Genomic DNA, 18,577 nt, shown 5'->3' with positions numbered 1-18,577 from the left:
AAGTCTTAAATATGTAACTATCGTCAAATGATCAATCTGCTCTCCCTCACACTCTGTGAGCGTTACGGTCTGCGTCAAGACAACATAAATTTAAGAATTTGGGGGGGAAAAAAAAAAAGAAGGTTATTTGCAGATTTTATATTTATAAAAGTAAAGAATATATACCACGGACTCACACTCTATCATCAGTCAGATGCAGGACATAAACCCAAGTGAATTGAGTGGTTTGAGCTCTGAGATGTAGAATGCTTTATATTCCCACCAGAGCTAAGCACTACATAGCAAACTCTTATTTAAAAACAAGTAAATGCTCTGGCCAGGCAATTACCTCTCACTCGAAGCTTTTTTAGTTGAAGTTAGATAACTACAGATTTATAAACAATTGGGATCAACAGCTGAGCTTAACACCCTAAGCTCCAGCTGTAACCTATGAAGAAAAATAGGCACTTCCAGGGTGTGAGTTCCCTGACCTACTTAGAAGGTACGTTAGGACAAAATGTATCACGCTCCACTGTTCCCTATTTACTTCCATTAACCATGAAGTTAAACCTAAATTTACTAGCTTACCTCTGGACATATATTTTTTAAACATTTAGTCTGATCCGACCTCACTTTTGAATCTTCACCCCGAAAATGACATTATGATTGACATGACACTGCATTACGTGTTAGTGACCACTTCCTTCTAGAAGGAGAAATAATTTCCTTTCCCTATGAGAGAAAGCCAAAATGTCCTTCTACTGCACTAAGGCTCCTATAATCCCCAGAAATTTCCTATTGAGACTGCTGTCATATACCAAAAAAACCCCCCGTGAATTTAACTGGAAATTATACGAGAAACTAACTCGTTCCTAACAGAGTCCTAAATCCAGTAAGCTCTGCGTTTGTGTATGTTGTTTTCTGGAGACCCACAGATCCTCAGCAAATTCTGTGCCTTTAAACACAGATGGATCCAAACCTGAGCAACTCTACTGATTACGACTGTAGCAGTTTAAAATGAAAAGAACAGGAAAGAGGGAAGTTTCACTTACAGCTACAGAGATGAAACACACACTTTAAATTCAATCTGAAAATCAGCATAGGAGAGAGTGTGAAGCTCAGGTATTCTGTATTATTTCTGGCTAGCAATATTAATAAGCAATGCAAGCTTCCACTTCTGACATGACTTAGTGTAGAGATACACATACAATCTACTGCAGTAATTCAGACTTGAAATGTCAGAAGGATTTTACCTTTTTGCTATAATATTTCTTATTTTCTGTCATCAAACTCCAATCCTACAAAAAGCTATGTGCAGAAGGAGTTATAGTCAGTGACCTCTCCTTCCCTCCCTCTTGCTACCATCAGCATTAGGTTCCAATCAACCAGATTATTTTGCAGGAACAGGGTCATAAGCTAAGCATTCTGGGGCAGGAATGTTTCTTTTTTCTGTCTCTATAAAAATAAATCATGCTCTGGGTACAATATAAATAAAGATAATAACAGTCTGATCTTAGATTTTATTGGTCTATGTTTCAGACAATCTATATAATTTGCCTGCTGCCTGTACAAACTACAAAAAGTTAATCTTTATAGCTCTTTTTTTTCCTTGGGGTGGATTCAGTTTTCAAAGCAAAAAAAAAAAAAAAGGATGCTAAAGCAGACTATTTCCATGTATAATGACAGCCTTGTTTACACTGCTCTGGCAAAAGCTATCCTTAGTTAAACTGGGCAGAACTCCACTCAGTTACTTCCATTAGTTTATCTAGTGATGCTAAATTCACGGGATTCACTGAGTCTACTTCAACAAAAAATACCTTATCTGGTCACACAACTGCACCTAAACCAGAAAAAGAAACAAAGAACTTAAGAGTGTTAAAGGGAATCTGGAAATGAGGCTGGCCAAACTATTCAGACAAGCTTGCTACCACGGACATAAAGGACTCTTGTAAGAAAGTTTGTTTCCTCCGTTTCATTGTCTTTAAACGCTTTGGAACATTGGTTGGTTTGGAGACATTGCAGCACATCAACCTCCTCTTGTAGGGAGGTCTCTGAATATGTCTTAGGAGTTGACACACCTTGGCAGATTCCCATTCTTAAACAAACACGTACTGAAATCTGTCTTGCCACAGGTCCCTCTCCAGCCATGAATCTCTAGAGAAAATTAATAACCCCTTTCACTACAGTGGAGAAGGTGGTGATATTTCACTGATATACTCAAGACAAGAGGAAGCAGTTAGTTACACGAAAGGAAAAAAACAGGACTGCATGACATGACACTTTAAATGCTAGCAATGGCCTGAAGCCACATTTTCATTACCACTCCAACCATCATTACTTTTGGTGAATCTGCAAAAGCATTAGCAGCAGCAAGAAAAATGAAGGGAAAGCAAGCTGGCCTTGGCACAGCCTAATCCAACTGAATTTTATACGACCTAAGAAAACATACTTAAAGAGACAACACAAAGACCATGATGGAGCATTTCACTCGTCCATTTAAGGGGCAAAAAGTTAAGAAATGCTTCAAATTGTCACTGTAGTGGGTAAGATCCTAAGCATGGACACAAACATCTGACACTGAGAGAGGAAACTGTAAAACATGACTGGGAGTACTGAGAGTAGCAAAAGGTTCTGGTACTTCTAGCAGCCAGAGCTGATAACCACAGAGATTCCTTGCAACCCTGGAATTCAAGAAACCATGACCAATACTTCACAATGCATTTCAGTTTTGGTATATCTCTACTGAAAGTAGAGCTGCATATCAAAAAACAACCATCCCCTGGTTTATTGACATTCTGCCCAAGCAAATAGCACAATACTTATTTTTACCGTGCAATGTCTTCATATGAGCTATTTACTAAAAGTCTTTAGAATGGATTAAATAATAAAAATGACTAAGTTAAATATGACTACAAGCAGAGGAAGAAAATAGGCAAGGCAGAAAAAGGTTTTCAGAGGACAACTGCAAGCTGAAAGAAAGTGATAGAGTAATATTGGCTCCTATGAGGCTGGAAATAGAGAAAACCTCTCACCTGCAGTGAAAAAAAAAAAAAAAGGAGAAAGCCACATCAGCTGCTCAAACGAAGTAATGTGGATATGGAGAGCATGTGGAGCAAAGAGAAAGCACATGGGGAAACCATTCTGGAAGTTCTAAAATGAATAAGCAACTACTGAAGCAAAAATGAGTCAAGGTGGTGTGCAAAAGTAGAAGTTTGTGCTACAGAAGAAGCAAAACATAATAAACTTTGATTCCCACAAGCCATGCCTTGAGGCACGTGTCATATAAGAGTATGAAAGCCTGGTATGCTGCTCTCTATTCTGATGATAGTTACACTGACAGCCCAAGGCCAAAAACTTCTCAACAGTGGCCAAAGGAGATAAAATCACTGTTTGAAAGGAAAAGCATGAAAACTTAAACTACATTTTTCTGTCCTTCTCCTTCCAGGACAACGAAGAACTGGGCATTTAACTGGCAGCAGAATTTCTGTCTTACTACAACACCGTAAAGATTCACTATCACCAAAGAAAGGGCAGCATTTCAGAATAAATTTGGGCAGAGTGCCACAGGTGATGGATCTTGACTGCTGAAATCATATAAAGTCTACAGCTACTGTTTGAGTTCCGACAGAATGAAGATACCATAGATTCTACCTATGTTATATCACACCTAGGGACTGACCGTCGGAAGCAAAAGCTGTATCAAGAAGTAGGAACACTTAAATGTAGTCTCTTTACATCGTTGCTATAAGCTGGTCTTGCAGTCCTAAAGGGGCTTTCTCCACACCTTGGTCTTCACCAGTGCTCCTCAAATTGGTAGCTTAAAAATTTTGTTTCAAATCTGTGGGATCTCCTGCCTCCCTCTGGCAGACATCCTTGCCCTGATCTTCTGGGTTCTGGCTGCAATGTCCTGCTGTGGGCACGCTGCTGCACTCCTGAGCCATGAAACCTGTTCATAGCACTAACCTGACCTGGCAGAGTTCATGCCAATGCACTTTTTTTTCAGTAAAAATGTACAGTCTTGAGTGAAATTACCTCAAAAAGTGTGTGTAAGCCCAAACTGAGCGACTTACTGAAGGCTACTTACTTACTGGTTTCATTTGGAATGAAACCCCTGTGTCCACGGTGGAAGTCCTATGGCAAATTACTTTGCTTAGAAAGATGACCAAGTTTTCTGGTTTTATGGCTTACACAGTTTTCTGATAGGGCACTTAATAGTTCTTTTTTCTTCACCATAAGAAAGACCATCTGGTTCGAATATTCCTACCAACTATGGGCCTTATTGTTCTACCTATCTCTTTTTTCTGTGGAATTTTTCTGCTATTCCCTTGAATTAGATTTTACCAGTATTTATGCAAGAAGCTTAAATGCAGATATTTTCCAGTATGAAGTCAATGAATTGATTCCTAGGCACATAATCACTGGCAAACAATGGATACATACAGTTCCCAGCACTTCCATAAAACAAAGGTGTTTACTTTTCTGTTGATTATTTTCTGCTTAACTGCATTCAAATGAATCCATTAAAAACGTGACTGCTTCACAGTAAGATGATCTTCAGCAAAAACAAACAACTGCTGTTTCCACTTCTCTTCATGGCCTTTAAAAACTAGTCATCTGCACCCTGTATTCCAGGCAATTTATATATTATAAGTCTGGACTTGATTTGTTAATTCATTGGTTTAAACGTAGTTCTAACCCTCCTGCTTGAGGAAATAAAAAACAAAACAAAACAAAACAAACAAAAACCCCAAACACAAAACAATGCTTTTTCACTGCATTACTTATTTATTGTCCCCTAACCAACCTCTGGACCTTTCAGCATCTGATCATAGTGCTGAAAGGTCACCTCAAACTTCATCCAGTCTTTCTGCCTATTGACTTCAGCTGGAATGATACATCCACTCTGGTTCTCCATGGCCAAAAGTAATCAAAACTCACTGTATTAAGAGAGTGGTCGAATAAACCAAGGGAACTTCCACAAACTAGCATCCTGCTCCTGAATTGTACTATGGTTTTGATCACTGCCTCACCTGAAGAATGAAAACACCTTTTTTGTTTGTTTATGTGCCCTATACAGGACCTGCACATCAAGCTGTTTGCAAATAATTGCTAAGTACTATAAGCATGACTTACATAGATGGGACAGGACTGGAGAGCAGTGAGAATACAGATCATGACAAGGAGGACAGGTACGTTATCACAACTTAAATGGAAGATACTTCTCAGGCAGATATGTGAGCTATCAAACCTTTTTCTGGCTCCACCACAACAGGTTCTCAAGGACTGCAGGAAGTTTTCTAGGCTCTGGACTAAACAGTGAAGTAGGCAACTTGTACATCTGTTTGATGGGTCCTGACTTATTCTTTTTTATTTGTTCCCTTTCCTAATAGCCCGCAGAGTGATTCTCTGAAATGGTGCAAGTGTAAAGATCAAACTCTGATACAAGCCTGAAATTAGATCTGTGGAAACTGCTTTCAACTGCTACTTTTGTGATGACATTTATAATGCAATGTTTGTAACAATGCAATTTCATCATCTTATAAATATCAATTTACCATTAAAAGACGAAGGAAAGAACATCCGACAAACGCAAACTTACCACTGTTTCTGCTTTGTTTTAACTGAACTAGCCTTGTTCAGATAAGCCTGTCTAACTCTTAGAAAAACAACAGTTTATAGTTTAAACTGTGAAATTGTGTGTGTGCGAGTGTGTGTGTGTGTTGTAATTATGGTGCCTGCTAACAATTTCATACAGCCACATTGCACATATGGCTTCCAAGCTAGCTTTATCTGAATCTTTGTGAATCTATTCTCCGTGCTATTAAACTGAGCACATTCCACATCGTTCAAAAGTAATTACACTTTTGTCTAGAGTGTAGGAGACTGCTCTCCCCAAACAATGAAATTCTCATTATTAGAGCTGGCACAGTAACGGCACTGGTGTTCACAACACTATCCATTGTATCATCACAATAACTTATCCTAAGCTTGATGCACAAAGGTACACTGGAAATTAAAATTTCTCTAAAACCACTGTGGTTTGTTTTTTGGTTTTTTTTAATAGGCATTCTTTAGCTCAGTATAATTAGAGTCCTATTTGACTTTTTAAAAAGCTATATGCATTCAGATTTCCATTCTCTTCGGAAGTTCTGAATAGTAGCTAAGTGCTCCAGCCGCTTGTTGTTCTGATCCATTACTATTCATATGCTGACAAACTCCAGACCAACAGGTGAAGCACAGGCCAGGATAGATGTGATAAAGAGAATTCAAATTCAGCATTAAAGACACTTTTATTTTGGACAAGTGGAGGAAAAGCATGTAGCAGTACCTCAGGAAGCTCTTTGACCAGTAATATAACTATTCTTAACATGACTAAACTTTCTTAAAGTTATTCCCAAGTTATGGAGGAATAACTTCACTCACCACAGAAACACAAACTTCTTTTAGTGTGAAGCAACAAGGCCATTTAACAGCACACGGTAATATTTCCTATCAATTTAAAGCACTGCTGAAAATTAATTCTAAATCCCACTGAAAGTGCAGGACAAACGTGGGCTAACAATGCAGTCACACAGTTTGTAACAACTGGACAGTGGCAAAATTACACTGTGACAGTTTGATCTTTGGATCAATACTTCCTTTTTTTTTTTTGTTTTTGCTTTTTTAAATCTTATCTGGCATTTTATTGATATTCTATAGTTAAAAAGAATGGTGGGATTTGAGCATACTGTGCCCATGGCATATTTTAATCAGTATTTTTAGCCTTGACATCACTTATTTTCAGAAGTTAGCACACAGACTCCACTGGTGAGATCAGTAGTCTTGAGAGGTGGCACAAGCAAAATGGTAAGGCAAACAAGTAGAAATAAAATAAACCTTAGTAAACTTAGATGAGCTAAACCATGCCATCCAAATACTGTAGCCTTAACAGTTTTCTTTAAAAGAGTTACTGATTGATACTGTAATCCTCAAGTGTTTCCCCACTAAGCTTATGGCCTGCTATGAACATCCTAAGGGGACTCTCTGATATATTCTAGATCTAATGATTTGTCTTGTATTTCGTACTGAGCCTTTAGTTTAAGTCTGATAAATTTCTTATCAGCAGAAGAGTTTTCCTACTTACAGTAAGTATGCAGTTTCTTCTATCAAGAGGAAGACAGTCTGGGATAGAATTGCCTTGGTTGAGGTTGGTAGGGATATCTCCAGAGTACATCTGGTCCAATTCCTGGTCAGGTGCCTTGGACCACGTTCAGATGGCATTTGAATATCTCTAAGGGGGGAGACTCCACAACCTCCCTGGACAACCTGTTCTTATGCTCAGTTACCCCTACAATAAAAAGCATTTCCTGATGTTCAGAGGGACTCCTGTGTTTCAGTTTGTGCCCACTACACTAACCTTTCTCTGGTTGCAGTTCCAGCATCCTCAGAAATATCCTGTTCACCTTGACGGGGAGATGGGCTTTGCAGATTTTTTGCAAATTTTGGTTAGGTTGTAAGATTTCTTTCTAGGAAGTTTGTCCTCCATTTATAAACATTTACTCAGCATTCTGAGATGCCTCTCTAAGTTGGCAGTTGTTGCAAATTGGTAAAGTGCAACAGGGCCAATTTTCAGAAGTCTAAGTTGGGTAAACCATTCCGTTGCAACTGTGGTGCAATCAGCCCTGTACCTCAAGGATCCTGGGATGTTCCAGGCTGGCAGGACTTGTAAAAGGAAGCACAGTTGGAAGTAACCTATGAAACAGAGGATCAATTAGCACCTAGAAAAGTGAGGCCAAGTAATTGATTCTCAAGGTTGAAATTCTTTTCCCAGCTGTCCCTTCATGACCCATTGCTGAGAGTCAGAATATGAGGTGGCAGGGATGGCTTTGGTGACAAGAGGAATAAAGACACGACAAAGCTTTGTAATTCCATACCCTTCCCCAAATCCCTTGGCTGTGGCTTTCTTCTGCTGAGGTTGTTCCCTAAACCAAATGGGTGTTGTACATGCAGCTAACAGAGCAAGACCTCTCTAGATCTATATCATGACTATCTAAGAATCCCTTCGGAGAAGAGTCTTAGCTGACAATCGCACACAAAGCAGAAAGGTTTAGACAGGTGCAGCAGAGTGATGCACTACACGATTTCAGACTGCCTGTACCTCTGAAACCTTCTCATGTGACACTGGAGAGATCTGTAAAGGTGGACACTGCCAAAGACAGCATGTGGCTGCAAAATGAGAACTCCATAGTCACTTGCCGGCTCAGTCAGAAGGTGCAGCAGTGCAGCTGACAAGCTATTAACAAGTGTGAAGGACGCTGCTGGAGCTTTATCAATAAAACTGTATTGGACTGCACTCTGTGGTGGTGTGTGCACATGTGCATACACCGGGATTTGCTGCCCAGAGACTATAAAATACACAGAATGTCAATTCAAACAGTATAAAAATGACCTCTGCAATGCTAACGAAGTGAATGCCCTTTGGGAATGATTTTCATAACTGCTAATCACAAAAATTGAAGCCATCCAGAGGTTATTCAGTTACTTCCTTCTTATAACTACATACCACAACAGCAGACGGTGTGATTATGTATATTTTATGTATATCCTATTTACACTGATCGCTTCCTTCTTTCTGGAGACACATAGGTTACATCCTTTCTGATCTACCTGGGTGATGATTTTTACAAGACACTCCTCACTAAAAGAGAGATATTGCCAAAACATTACATTCATACAAACTGTCAATTTACTTAAATATTTATGAAGACAAAAGCAGTCCCTTATAAACCCCCAAAACTGCCTCAGATAAGCCTACAATATGTCGCTGCTACTGCAAAACTGTCTAAAACACACAATGATTCAGTATCTTGTATTACAAAGAGTCAGAACACACTGTTTTGACATCACATTAAATACAGCCTTCATAGCAGGAAGTCACACTAGATGCTCAGCTAAACTTCTTGGTCTTAAAAACTATAAATGAATAAAAAAGTTAGTTAAAATCGATTAAAGTGCAGATAAGTGTTTCAGTGAGGTGTAGTTAAAATACTTCTGCTGGGCTCCTTAGAAAACAGTAAGTTTTTATTTCATTAAGGTCTGATTCCACACTACTGGTGCCATCACAATTTTATCTATTACTTAAAAATTGTCAGAAACTACTTATCTTCAACACACTCTCTTAAAATAGGCCAAAATACTGCAAAGCTCATAGACCAGTTACATACCCTAACATCCCGTTGGTTGGAACTGTATATTAATGAATTCCATCTCCATAAAACATAAGATAAAGGATGAGAAGTAAACAAGCTTAAAAAAGATAATGACATGTCTGCCCATGAGTAATTTCTCCAATGCTGTTCTTTCTTCATGTAAAGTTGCAATAACACAAAGTAAAATTAAATATTCCAAACCACTGTTTGAACTTAAGCATTAGCCCAAAAAAGGAAGAAAAATGGATCAGGATCAGTGAGTTATTTTGTCTAGGAGAGCAGCTTCAGTGAATATCCAGTGACTTGGTCCTATGAGAAATAATAATCCCTAAGGCTTTTTACTTAGGGCTTATTACATATGCATAATGAGCTGTAAGGGCTTAAATACCACTATGGAGCTGTTGCAGGCTTTTATGAGAATACACTATCACCTATTTTGCAATGCCTTTTTAAAAGCCTTCAAATATGCAGGTCCATTCATTATCTTCACTTAAAGTGAAATTGTCAGTGCCCTTGTCAAAGTGGAGGACTAAGAGAAAAGTTACAGTCAATCTGTAAACAGGCAAGAGCTGTGCAAGTGTATTAACAACAGGCAGCTTTGTCGAGGTGCCTCAGTCCTGGGGTTTCAGTGCCTTCCTTGCACCTTTCAACCTTTCTAAAAATGTATCACAGGACTCCCCCTGAAGGGCCCACACTACAGCAGTGACACTACGATACTAGTGAGGAACACGGTATGGTTTTTTGTTCTTTTTGTCCCCTTTTAGATACAGTCAGTTCTGGACTGCCAGTGAGCTGCTAAATGTAAGGAATTGAGTGCTCAGTGTCATTTGTAGAGTGCACAAAAAGGTGGAAATTCTTAAGAGCAAAAGTAGTATGCTGACTTAATTCCATAAGTACAGTAAATTTTCTTGTATGTATCTGTGGCGTGTGAATTACACAACAGATGTGAATTTTGAAAACCATCAAAATTCAAAGTTGGGGGGTTTTTTTACCCTTTATACAGACTCCCGTGCTTTACTACTGCATAAACTTGGCATTGGGGTGATATTTCAGACACCACGCCAAACGTGACTCTCACTTACGAGTGTTCCAAAACCATTTACTTGTTGCTGAACACATACACTTCAAATTCACATCGCTGTAGCTAACAAATTTTAGTGCCCTAAATGCCATCAGGCAAAGGTGAGGAGAAGTCTGCACTGCAAGTGATTTAGCATTTGTAGTGGAGGGTAAAGGCAGCCCAGCCAGGTCAAGGCTTTCACAGTATTGTAGCGTGTTCTGTACGTGTAACTGTGCATTGTATACTCCGTAAAGTACAGATCTGGATGCCAAACTACTGCAGAGGCAGAATTCAAAGAATGGATGTAAGCACAATAGACCATTAGCAAACCTACCATTGTGTTGTGCTGAGAAGTGGGAGTCCTACGGCCACAGTTCTCTTGCGTCAGCAGAGAAACTGGCTGAAATTCCTCAGAGTGAGGCTTGTTGGGAAAACTCACATGCAAGGGAAGGTGAAAGGCTGGGAGCCCGTCACTCTCCTCTTCTCCCACTTTCTGTCTGCTTGTCACCATGGCTACCTCTCCATCTGCTTCCCCATACGGAGAGGCTGGTCGCTTGGAAGACATCCTGGAAGGAACAAAAGAGGAGAAAATAATGAAACCTCCAAATAAATCCTTAATGCCGTCATTGTGTGGTTAGGGGCCATTGTAACAGAAATGCCTTTTTTGTGCTGGCAGAGAGCAGGAAACCATCCAAATACCACTGCAAAGCATACACAATTGGGAACAATGGCCAAGCAGGTAGCAACAGAACAGTGGCTTGTTTGTTGTGAGAATAATACACTAATATAGCACTCTCTTGTATTCTGGCTTCTTAAACATGAAAATTCACCTAAGACTGCATAATGAAATGCAATTCCTTTAAAAAAATACCCATCTGGTTTTGCATTTGCAAGAGACTGTAAGAAGATAGAATGTCTCCCGATACAAGCTATTGTCAACTTAGCTTTTAAGGAATAATCATCTGCATGTCATTATCAACCATAACTGATAAAAAAATAAAGTAAAATAAAATACAATACAATAAAGCAACTTGCTAGCAAGCCAAACTGTCTGTGTTTATAAAACTTCACCCATGTGAACAACAGAGTGTTACAGTCATGTTGCAAGAATCTTTCCAGGTTTGCAGATCTGGTATAGTTAAGCAATTAAACATTTGAGCATTAATAATCTAAGCTTTTTGAGGACACAAATTCAGGGGTATACTAACTGAATGAAGATTTTCTATCAAATCTTCTTACCTACGTCTTAAATACGTGTAAATGTAATTTACATTTATATATAAAAAAGGATACACAAGGAAGATACACAGAGCACAGACTATAAAAATCACACACAAACCTTGACTTAAAATTCAGGCCTATATTCTGAATTTTTTTAGACTGTCTGATAACACCATTCTTACAGCAATGTGTAGATCTTCAACTTTTAGAAAGACTGAAAGCAGCTTTATTGGAAAATCTAGGTTTCATCCAAACCAAGCACTACTGAAAATCTTATAGGACAGTTTGAACCCAGAATTCTTCCAGTTTGGTCTTCAAAATAGAGGGGTGCAGTAAAGTACTAAAATGCAGATGACTTCTGGGATTGATTACAGCAACACTGTTCATGAAAATCAGGGTATGTGCATGGATGGCATAATGCACCCCTGTGCTAAGCAGGGGCATCTGTAAGAAAGAGTGGAATGAGAAATAAGAAATCCTACAGCCACAGTTAAAAGAAGAAAAGAAAGCAAGCTAGAGAAATGCTTCATAGAAAAAAAAAAGAAGTTACGAACAAGAAAACCGAAGACTATTGTACGGAAAAGTTGGAAAAACGGGTTGAAGGAATAATGCTCCTCCTCAAAAATCTCGTATTTATGATTCTAATTACCCCATTTTGATTTTCCACCTCACAGTTAAAGGACTGCATTTCAAAAGCCCAGCAGCCTCTTGAACCATGCGTGGGGCTGCTGTGAGGTGGAGCATGTCCATACGATTTGGCATATTGAGCACGGAATGGTTCTTAGCAGCAGTCAACTGGGTCTGAAAACAAACAGCGACTTTAAACAGCCCTTTGTTAGGACTTATTTTGTTTCTAATGATCTCATTTTGAGCTCTGCCTCCCAAGCCAAGTTAGACTATATTAAAAAAAAAAAAACCAAAAACAACAACCAAAAAAACCCTCCACCACCACCAAAAACTCAGACAAAAAATCCCTACCAGAACCTATACTCAGCTGCACACTGCCTGTTCTGAACACCACCTATTGCCTGTGCTTAGAGAAGCAATCTGTATTTTCTATTAATGTTTGACTTAGTCCAACAGACTAACACTTCATACATCCTACCTGAATTCTGTCTTCTAGGCTTTCCCACCTACGTGTCTGCAGCAAAGCATATGCATAAAGACAGAGATCAGTTTTTTACTAGCCCACTGAATTCAGCATTTTACAGCTATGTTTGACGTGACAGATCTCAAGCTCTTCTTCTGCAGAAACCATACAACTCCCTTCTGAAGTTAATGTGAATTATTCATACTCTGGATTGTACCTCACCGAGATACATATTTTCTATTGATTTTAAGTTTTTTGGTTACTCATTTCAACACTGCCTTAATAGAAGCCAGGGTTTTTACAAAATCTCTCTTTCTGAAAATCAGCACTAAGCGGTTGTCTCAATTTTGGCAAACAAAAGGACAGAGACACAAAATCATTAGTCAATTATTCCACAGTAATGTTCTATACTTTAGAACATTTATATTCAATAAGATGACTGAAAATATTGCAAACCATCTACAAAAGCCTCCACTGCAATTCACTCTGGCAATAAATTATAGAGAGAGGATGCCTTGCTTTGTATGGATGATTTGGGTTATACACTGTATACTCAAACTGTGTTAAAAACTCCTATTGATGTTAACCCAGATTTTGCCATGTTGCTTCACAAAGAGAGTTTGACTATCACACAGAAATAAAGCCCTTCTGTTAACTTTATAAGTAAATACACAGTTCTATCTACTGTGGTTCAGCTAGAAAGCTGCAGATCATCATCTTCAGCTTGTCACTGTACCCAAGAGGGATGAAATCATTTTCTCCAGGGAATTTATAAACACAGGCAAGGAAGGCAATAGAGGTGTCCACCTCCATGCACTCAGAATAACAGAGATCATCATGCTTCAGATCTAAACCAAAAACCTACAGGTTGGTTTGTAGGTCAAACTAAAGTGATACTAATAAAGAGAAGAAACTTTTTTCTTTGCTTCTAGAAGATGCAGTCTAAATTACAAGCCACGTGCTATCACCATCCTGGGAGGCTAACAACTTGCTAAAATGGCTAAGGCAGCAAAATTGAGGCTCTAACCTGCATTAGTCTTCCAAGTGACCGGGACACTCAAAGAAATGGATGCACTCTATCCATGGTCAACATGAGTTAGACAAACCTCAGAGTTTCACAGGAATTTCTTCCTGCCTATGAATATCTGTGAAATTTGCACAAGAGACCGGAAGATTTAAATAAATAAATTATAAATCCGTATCTCCTTCTGGAAATGTCTTCCAAAAGGACAGTAATTATCAAAGACTATAGCAGCAAAGGATCAAATCTCTGATAGGTTCACAAGCAGAAAACATGATACAAGGGAAATTTGTTCACAGATGGTCTTTCATTATTTCTACAGGTTTATTGGTCCATTTTCTGAATCTGAAATGCTCCCACACTATGTATCCTTGAACTCTGTTTTTTTCATTTATCTTCATTATCCTACTGAGTTAATACAGGGTCTTCACTAATTTCATATCTAAGATGCGAGTTCTCATTCTAAACAACAAGGAAAGGGAAACAGATAAGTTCTGAGTAACCAAATCATCTGAAACTGAGCTCTTTTACACAGATCTGTCTAATGAAGTACTGGTATTATCCCATCTTAACAAAGGACTGCAAATATCCTGTATTTACCCTCAGTGATAACACAACAGTTTACAACTTACATGACTTCAAGATCTGTTCCCCAAACTAGTTTAAACTCAGAATGGTTTTCAACTACACCACTCTGAAAGAAGACTTAAAATGGAAGAGGAAACAACAGTTTCCTCAAACATGAACTTATGGATATGATTAAAAAAACCCAACAAACCCCCAAGATATAACTCAGAAAAGTAGCAGTGCAGTGGATCAGAGTGTGAACGTAAAAGGGTGTCGCTGCAGATGAAATCTGTTGCAACTTAAGACTTGCAAGAAGAGTTGCACTTTGAACTGCCATTAATCATTTCCTACTGAATAAAAATAGCTAAGGAGTCATTTTATAGACAACCTCAATCTGCAAAGTTCTGACGCAGTGGGACACAGGCAGTACCCAGCCCACTGTACAGAAACATTGGAATTGTGAAATGTATCCCCACACTTGATTTTCATCAGCGGTTAGGATGGAACTGAAGATTTAGTTCTGGCCATGAATTCAAATACGACACTGTTTCCTGTAAAGACTCTCATTTCTGTTTTCACAGAGGCTTCTTAACATGCAGAAATTGCAGTAAAAAACCAAGCCTTTTGTTAAATTTTCATTAAATAAATGCTTTTCCTGGTAGCAAAAATGTTTTGGTTTTTTTTTTTCAGAGAAGGAAAATCTCACTCTTCTAACTCACTCTTATCTAACAAATATTTTATGTGATTCATGTTACAATAGTTTCTCCACGTATTTCTTTATTCTCTTTCAATTTATAACAGACTCTTTGTAGGCTTAAACTGATACCCAGTGTCTATTGATCTCAGTGTTTTTGGACTGACTTCAGCATGGCTGGAGTTTCCCACTGGAAAGAATAACAACTTACACTACCTTCCCTTGAATTGTTTCCTCATGCCATCTATAAGCATTGGTTCCATCCAAATAATTTCAGGCTATTAAATAAGACTATTTTGCTTGTTTGTTTTTTTCCCTTGAATTCAGTGTCTTTCCACAGCTCTATTTTTTTTATTGTTATTATTTTTAACAGAAACTCATTTAAGTGTCCTCCACTACATTTCCATTTGTTCATTGGTTTCAGTTCATTTCATACATGATTGTATACCCAAAATAAATCTAAAGTGGTATCCAGTATTCAAGCAGATAGTGCCCTCTAGCACACAACCAGCATCCCTCCCAATGCGATTGTTCATGCCATAAAATTTCATAAATTTTATGTCATAAAACTCTAATTTTGTTACATTAGGCAAAATACCTCAGAAACATTTCAGATACCCACAAAAGCTTTTGGAGAAGTGGCTTATCCCTGTCTTCAAAAGTGACAAACACAGATGTGTCAGGAGAAGAAGATATGAGACCATAAATCTTAACTTGTTGGGAGTTAATTAAGGGATTCATCAATCATTACACAGCTCACCCCATATATACACAGGCAAAATCTCGTCAGCTGCCACAACCCACAGCAATCCACAGGTTAAAAACCTCCCAAAGTCCCTCTGTTCCGACTATTTATAAATGACTTTGTATAATCTAGCTTTAAGACCTGTAATTATAAAACAGCATTAAAACAGGCCTGCATAGTTATGGATAATTATAGTTGGTACACTTTTTAAAGAAATAAAAAGCTTTTCCATTCAAACACAGGCTTTGCCTTTTTGACAGCTCCAAGTCCACAGGATGTAGAGAGATGATTTAAATTGTTATGTCAAAATTTTGACTGTGCAAGACTTTCTTTCTTTCCCTTATCAAGAGAGGCATTGTTGTTTTCTCACCATAACCAGGCGTGACAGCGCCTGACTGGAGTCGCATAGCCAGTTTCTGAATCGGCATGAAAATATTCACCTCTTGAGTTTCTCTGGCAGCCAGAAACTAAGTCTTTCTCATGGGTAAAGTTTAAATCAGTCAGCCCTGTACACTGGAGATGGGCACAGAGCTGCCTTCTGAAGAGATACACAAGGACAAGAGGAGCAGGTCAGCAGCAGTGTGGAGGGTTCTTTAACACAGCCCAAGTCCAAACCAAATGCTACATGCTAAACTAGTCCCAGGAACTTCAGTGGAATTCAATCTGACTCTCCTTCTGATCTGCAGGAATATTTCCCTCTAATTACGGTACATGCTGGAAATCTGCAGACTGCTTTTCCACAGGAAACAATTATGATTACAGACAGCAGCAATGCTACATACAACTGATGTATAAGCATACACACACACGTAGAGATGCATAAACACAAGCTTATCCAAAATGTCAGCAATGCATCTGCCTCATCTCTGATCACATTTAGCACTAATAAAACAGTTCATATTCCCAGGTTGATTGAAGCTATGATCTCTCCTTACACACAGCCCAAGCAAGAGGTGCCAGTTAACACTCATGACTGTCTCCATTCCATTTTGGCCCCAAATTAATTCATTATTTATGCACACTGAATAACTAGTACCTTTAAAAAGACAACTCTGTTCATTTTGACAGGATTACTTGTGTAATAAGGTATTACTCAACATGAGTAAGGGTGGCAGACTCCCACACTCTGTCCCACTGGGAACTGCAAGCCCGACTTGTTTCTACACATACCACTAAAAACAGACTTCACTTGGCAATATCTTTGAGTCATTTACAGTCTGGTTTGGAATTCTTCACTGAAGTAATTTTACAATTAAAAAAAAAAAAAGAAAAAAATAAAAAAGAAGCAAAACTCTCTAATCTGTTAATCAATAAAAATGTGCATGAAACGTGCTCTCATTTGTCACTCACACTGAGATGGAATAATCTGTTAATTATTACTTTCTAAGATCATATCAATCAGCCATCTTTTAAAATGCACATATACCACAAATAAGTTGCATTACTCAAAAAGGGTTTTGGTGAACAAGACACTTTTGTTAATACAAACCCAGATCTCTATGGCATAACCTGTGTAACAGTTCTGTGGAGGAGCTGTCTATTATTATAGCTGCCATAAGTAATCCTATTGTTAAGGCCATCCAATAATTTCCATTTCATCCAGCTCACCTTATCCCTTTTTGCTTTCCAGATCTCCTCCCTGTATGGGGTAACTTGAACAGTTTTTGACAGTCCTACAGTTTAGAAGGTTCTGAATATAAAACAGGCAGGGAATACTCTATCCCAAATCTATTTTTAAAGTTTGCATTTTAAAGTACAGTATAGTATCAGCAGCTTGGATGATAAACCTGATATTCCACATACTGTGGAAACTGCTTTCTGAGAAAAAGTACTGCTCAAAATTCCAGTGGTAAATGGTTTCATTTTGACAACTTTTGAAACTCTCAAACAATAGAGTTGTTAAAAGTGTCTTTCGAGAGAATGTTAACAACACCTTTTTTTTATTACAAAAATGAAAAGAAAAAAACCCACATTCTACAAACTTTATTCTCTCAACTAAAATTTTATCTCCATTTGCTTGCATTTGCAAGGAATTTATGCATGAAAAACCACTGTAAAATCAAGTCTAGTAAAAATCTGTAGTGAAAAAAAGTTCACGTCAAACGTGCATTTACACAGTTTTTCACTGACTTTTTGAAGCAGAGAACTGGGAAAGATTGTGCATGACCAAGTTGTTTAGTAATATACGGCAGCCTGAAACAAACCAACCTTCAACAAAAACTGAATTTGTAAGGTAATGAAGGAACTCCTTGTCAAGATACTATATTCTATTACTGCAAAGAATATTACCCAATTCTTTTGTAGATCTCACACAGGACTTTGCATTATTGTCCCTGTTTTGTACAGTAATTAGTGTCTGCTAGGCAGGAGCATTTAGCAATTGACCCAGAGACACACATTCAAAATCAGTTTTAGCATGAGAACCTGTATGCTGTTTTTGTTTGGTACATGTCAACCATCCGCCTTTTGTTCTTCACTAGCCTGTAGGTCAACTAAAAGAGCCAAAAATCGAATAGTATGTTTATAAACCAGGAACTACAAGACGAGATTTTACTTGCTGAAAATTATGTTTCTAAGAAATCAGACTTCTAAACCTGGATTTTGTGAGAACTTCTTAAAACCAGAAGAGGCACGTAGTGAAAACGTGGTTACGGTACAGGCAACATACAACCGTCAGTGCAGTGTCAAAGACGATGAGCATCTATCAGCACAAACTCTGAAACAGCAGGATGCAGTCATTGTTGATGTTTCAAGTAAACTGAGCCTGATCACTGGCTTCTTTCATGCAAAAGACTCTGCTTGGATGATTTTGAATTAAATCCACAAGCTCATTTATTTTCCAGTGCATCCTCAAATTAACTCTGGCTTCCTTTACCCCACCCCCCAACCTATCAGAAATGTACCTCCCCCCACTCTTCAGCTCCTCATACATCTTGCTTTTTTATTATTCTTTTTACCATTATTTTAAATTTGTTCTCAAGTCGCCACAAAAATAGCAGAGTTTTGCTTTTA

At 38.3% G+C, this 18,577-nt stretch overlaps 1 protein-coding gene across 16 annotated transcripts in view; it reads right to left on the bottom strand.

Moving 5' to 3' along the window:
• Positions 1-18,577, bottom strand: part of SOX5 (SRY-box 5) — a 640,197-nt gene that overhangs the window by 247,420 nt on the left and 374,200 nt on the right. For 13 of the 16 annotated variants that reach the window (XM_027659186.1, XM_027659196.1, XM_027659172.1 and 10 more), the window contains one exon: positions 10,562-10,793. In XM_027659186.1, the coding sequence (XP_027514987.1) occupies positions 10,562-10,792 (231 nt within the window). In that variant the 5' untranslated portion in view covers position 10,793. The remainder of the gene's footprint in view (positions 1-10,561; positions 10,794-18,577) is intronic. The other 3 variants (XM_027659249.1, XM_027659259.1, XM_027659268.1) reach the window with 1 other exon arrangement.

This window comes from Corapipo altera, unplaced genomic scaffold (assembly GCF_003945725.1).
Source record: "Corapipo altera isolate COAL_440 unplaced genomic scaffold, ASM394572v1 1, whole genome shotgun sequence".
NCBI classification, from domain to species: domain Eukaryota; kingdom Metazoa; phylum Chordata; class Aves; order Passeriformes; family Pipridae; genus Corapipo; species Corapipo altera.
This window is presented reverse-complemented; position numbering and strand designations above follow the sequence as displayed.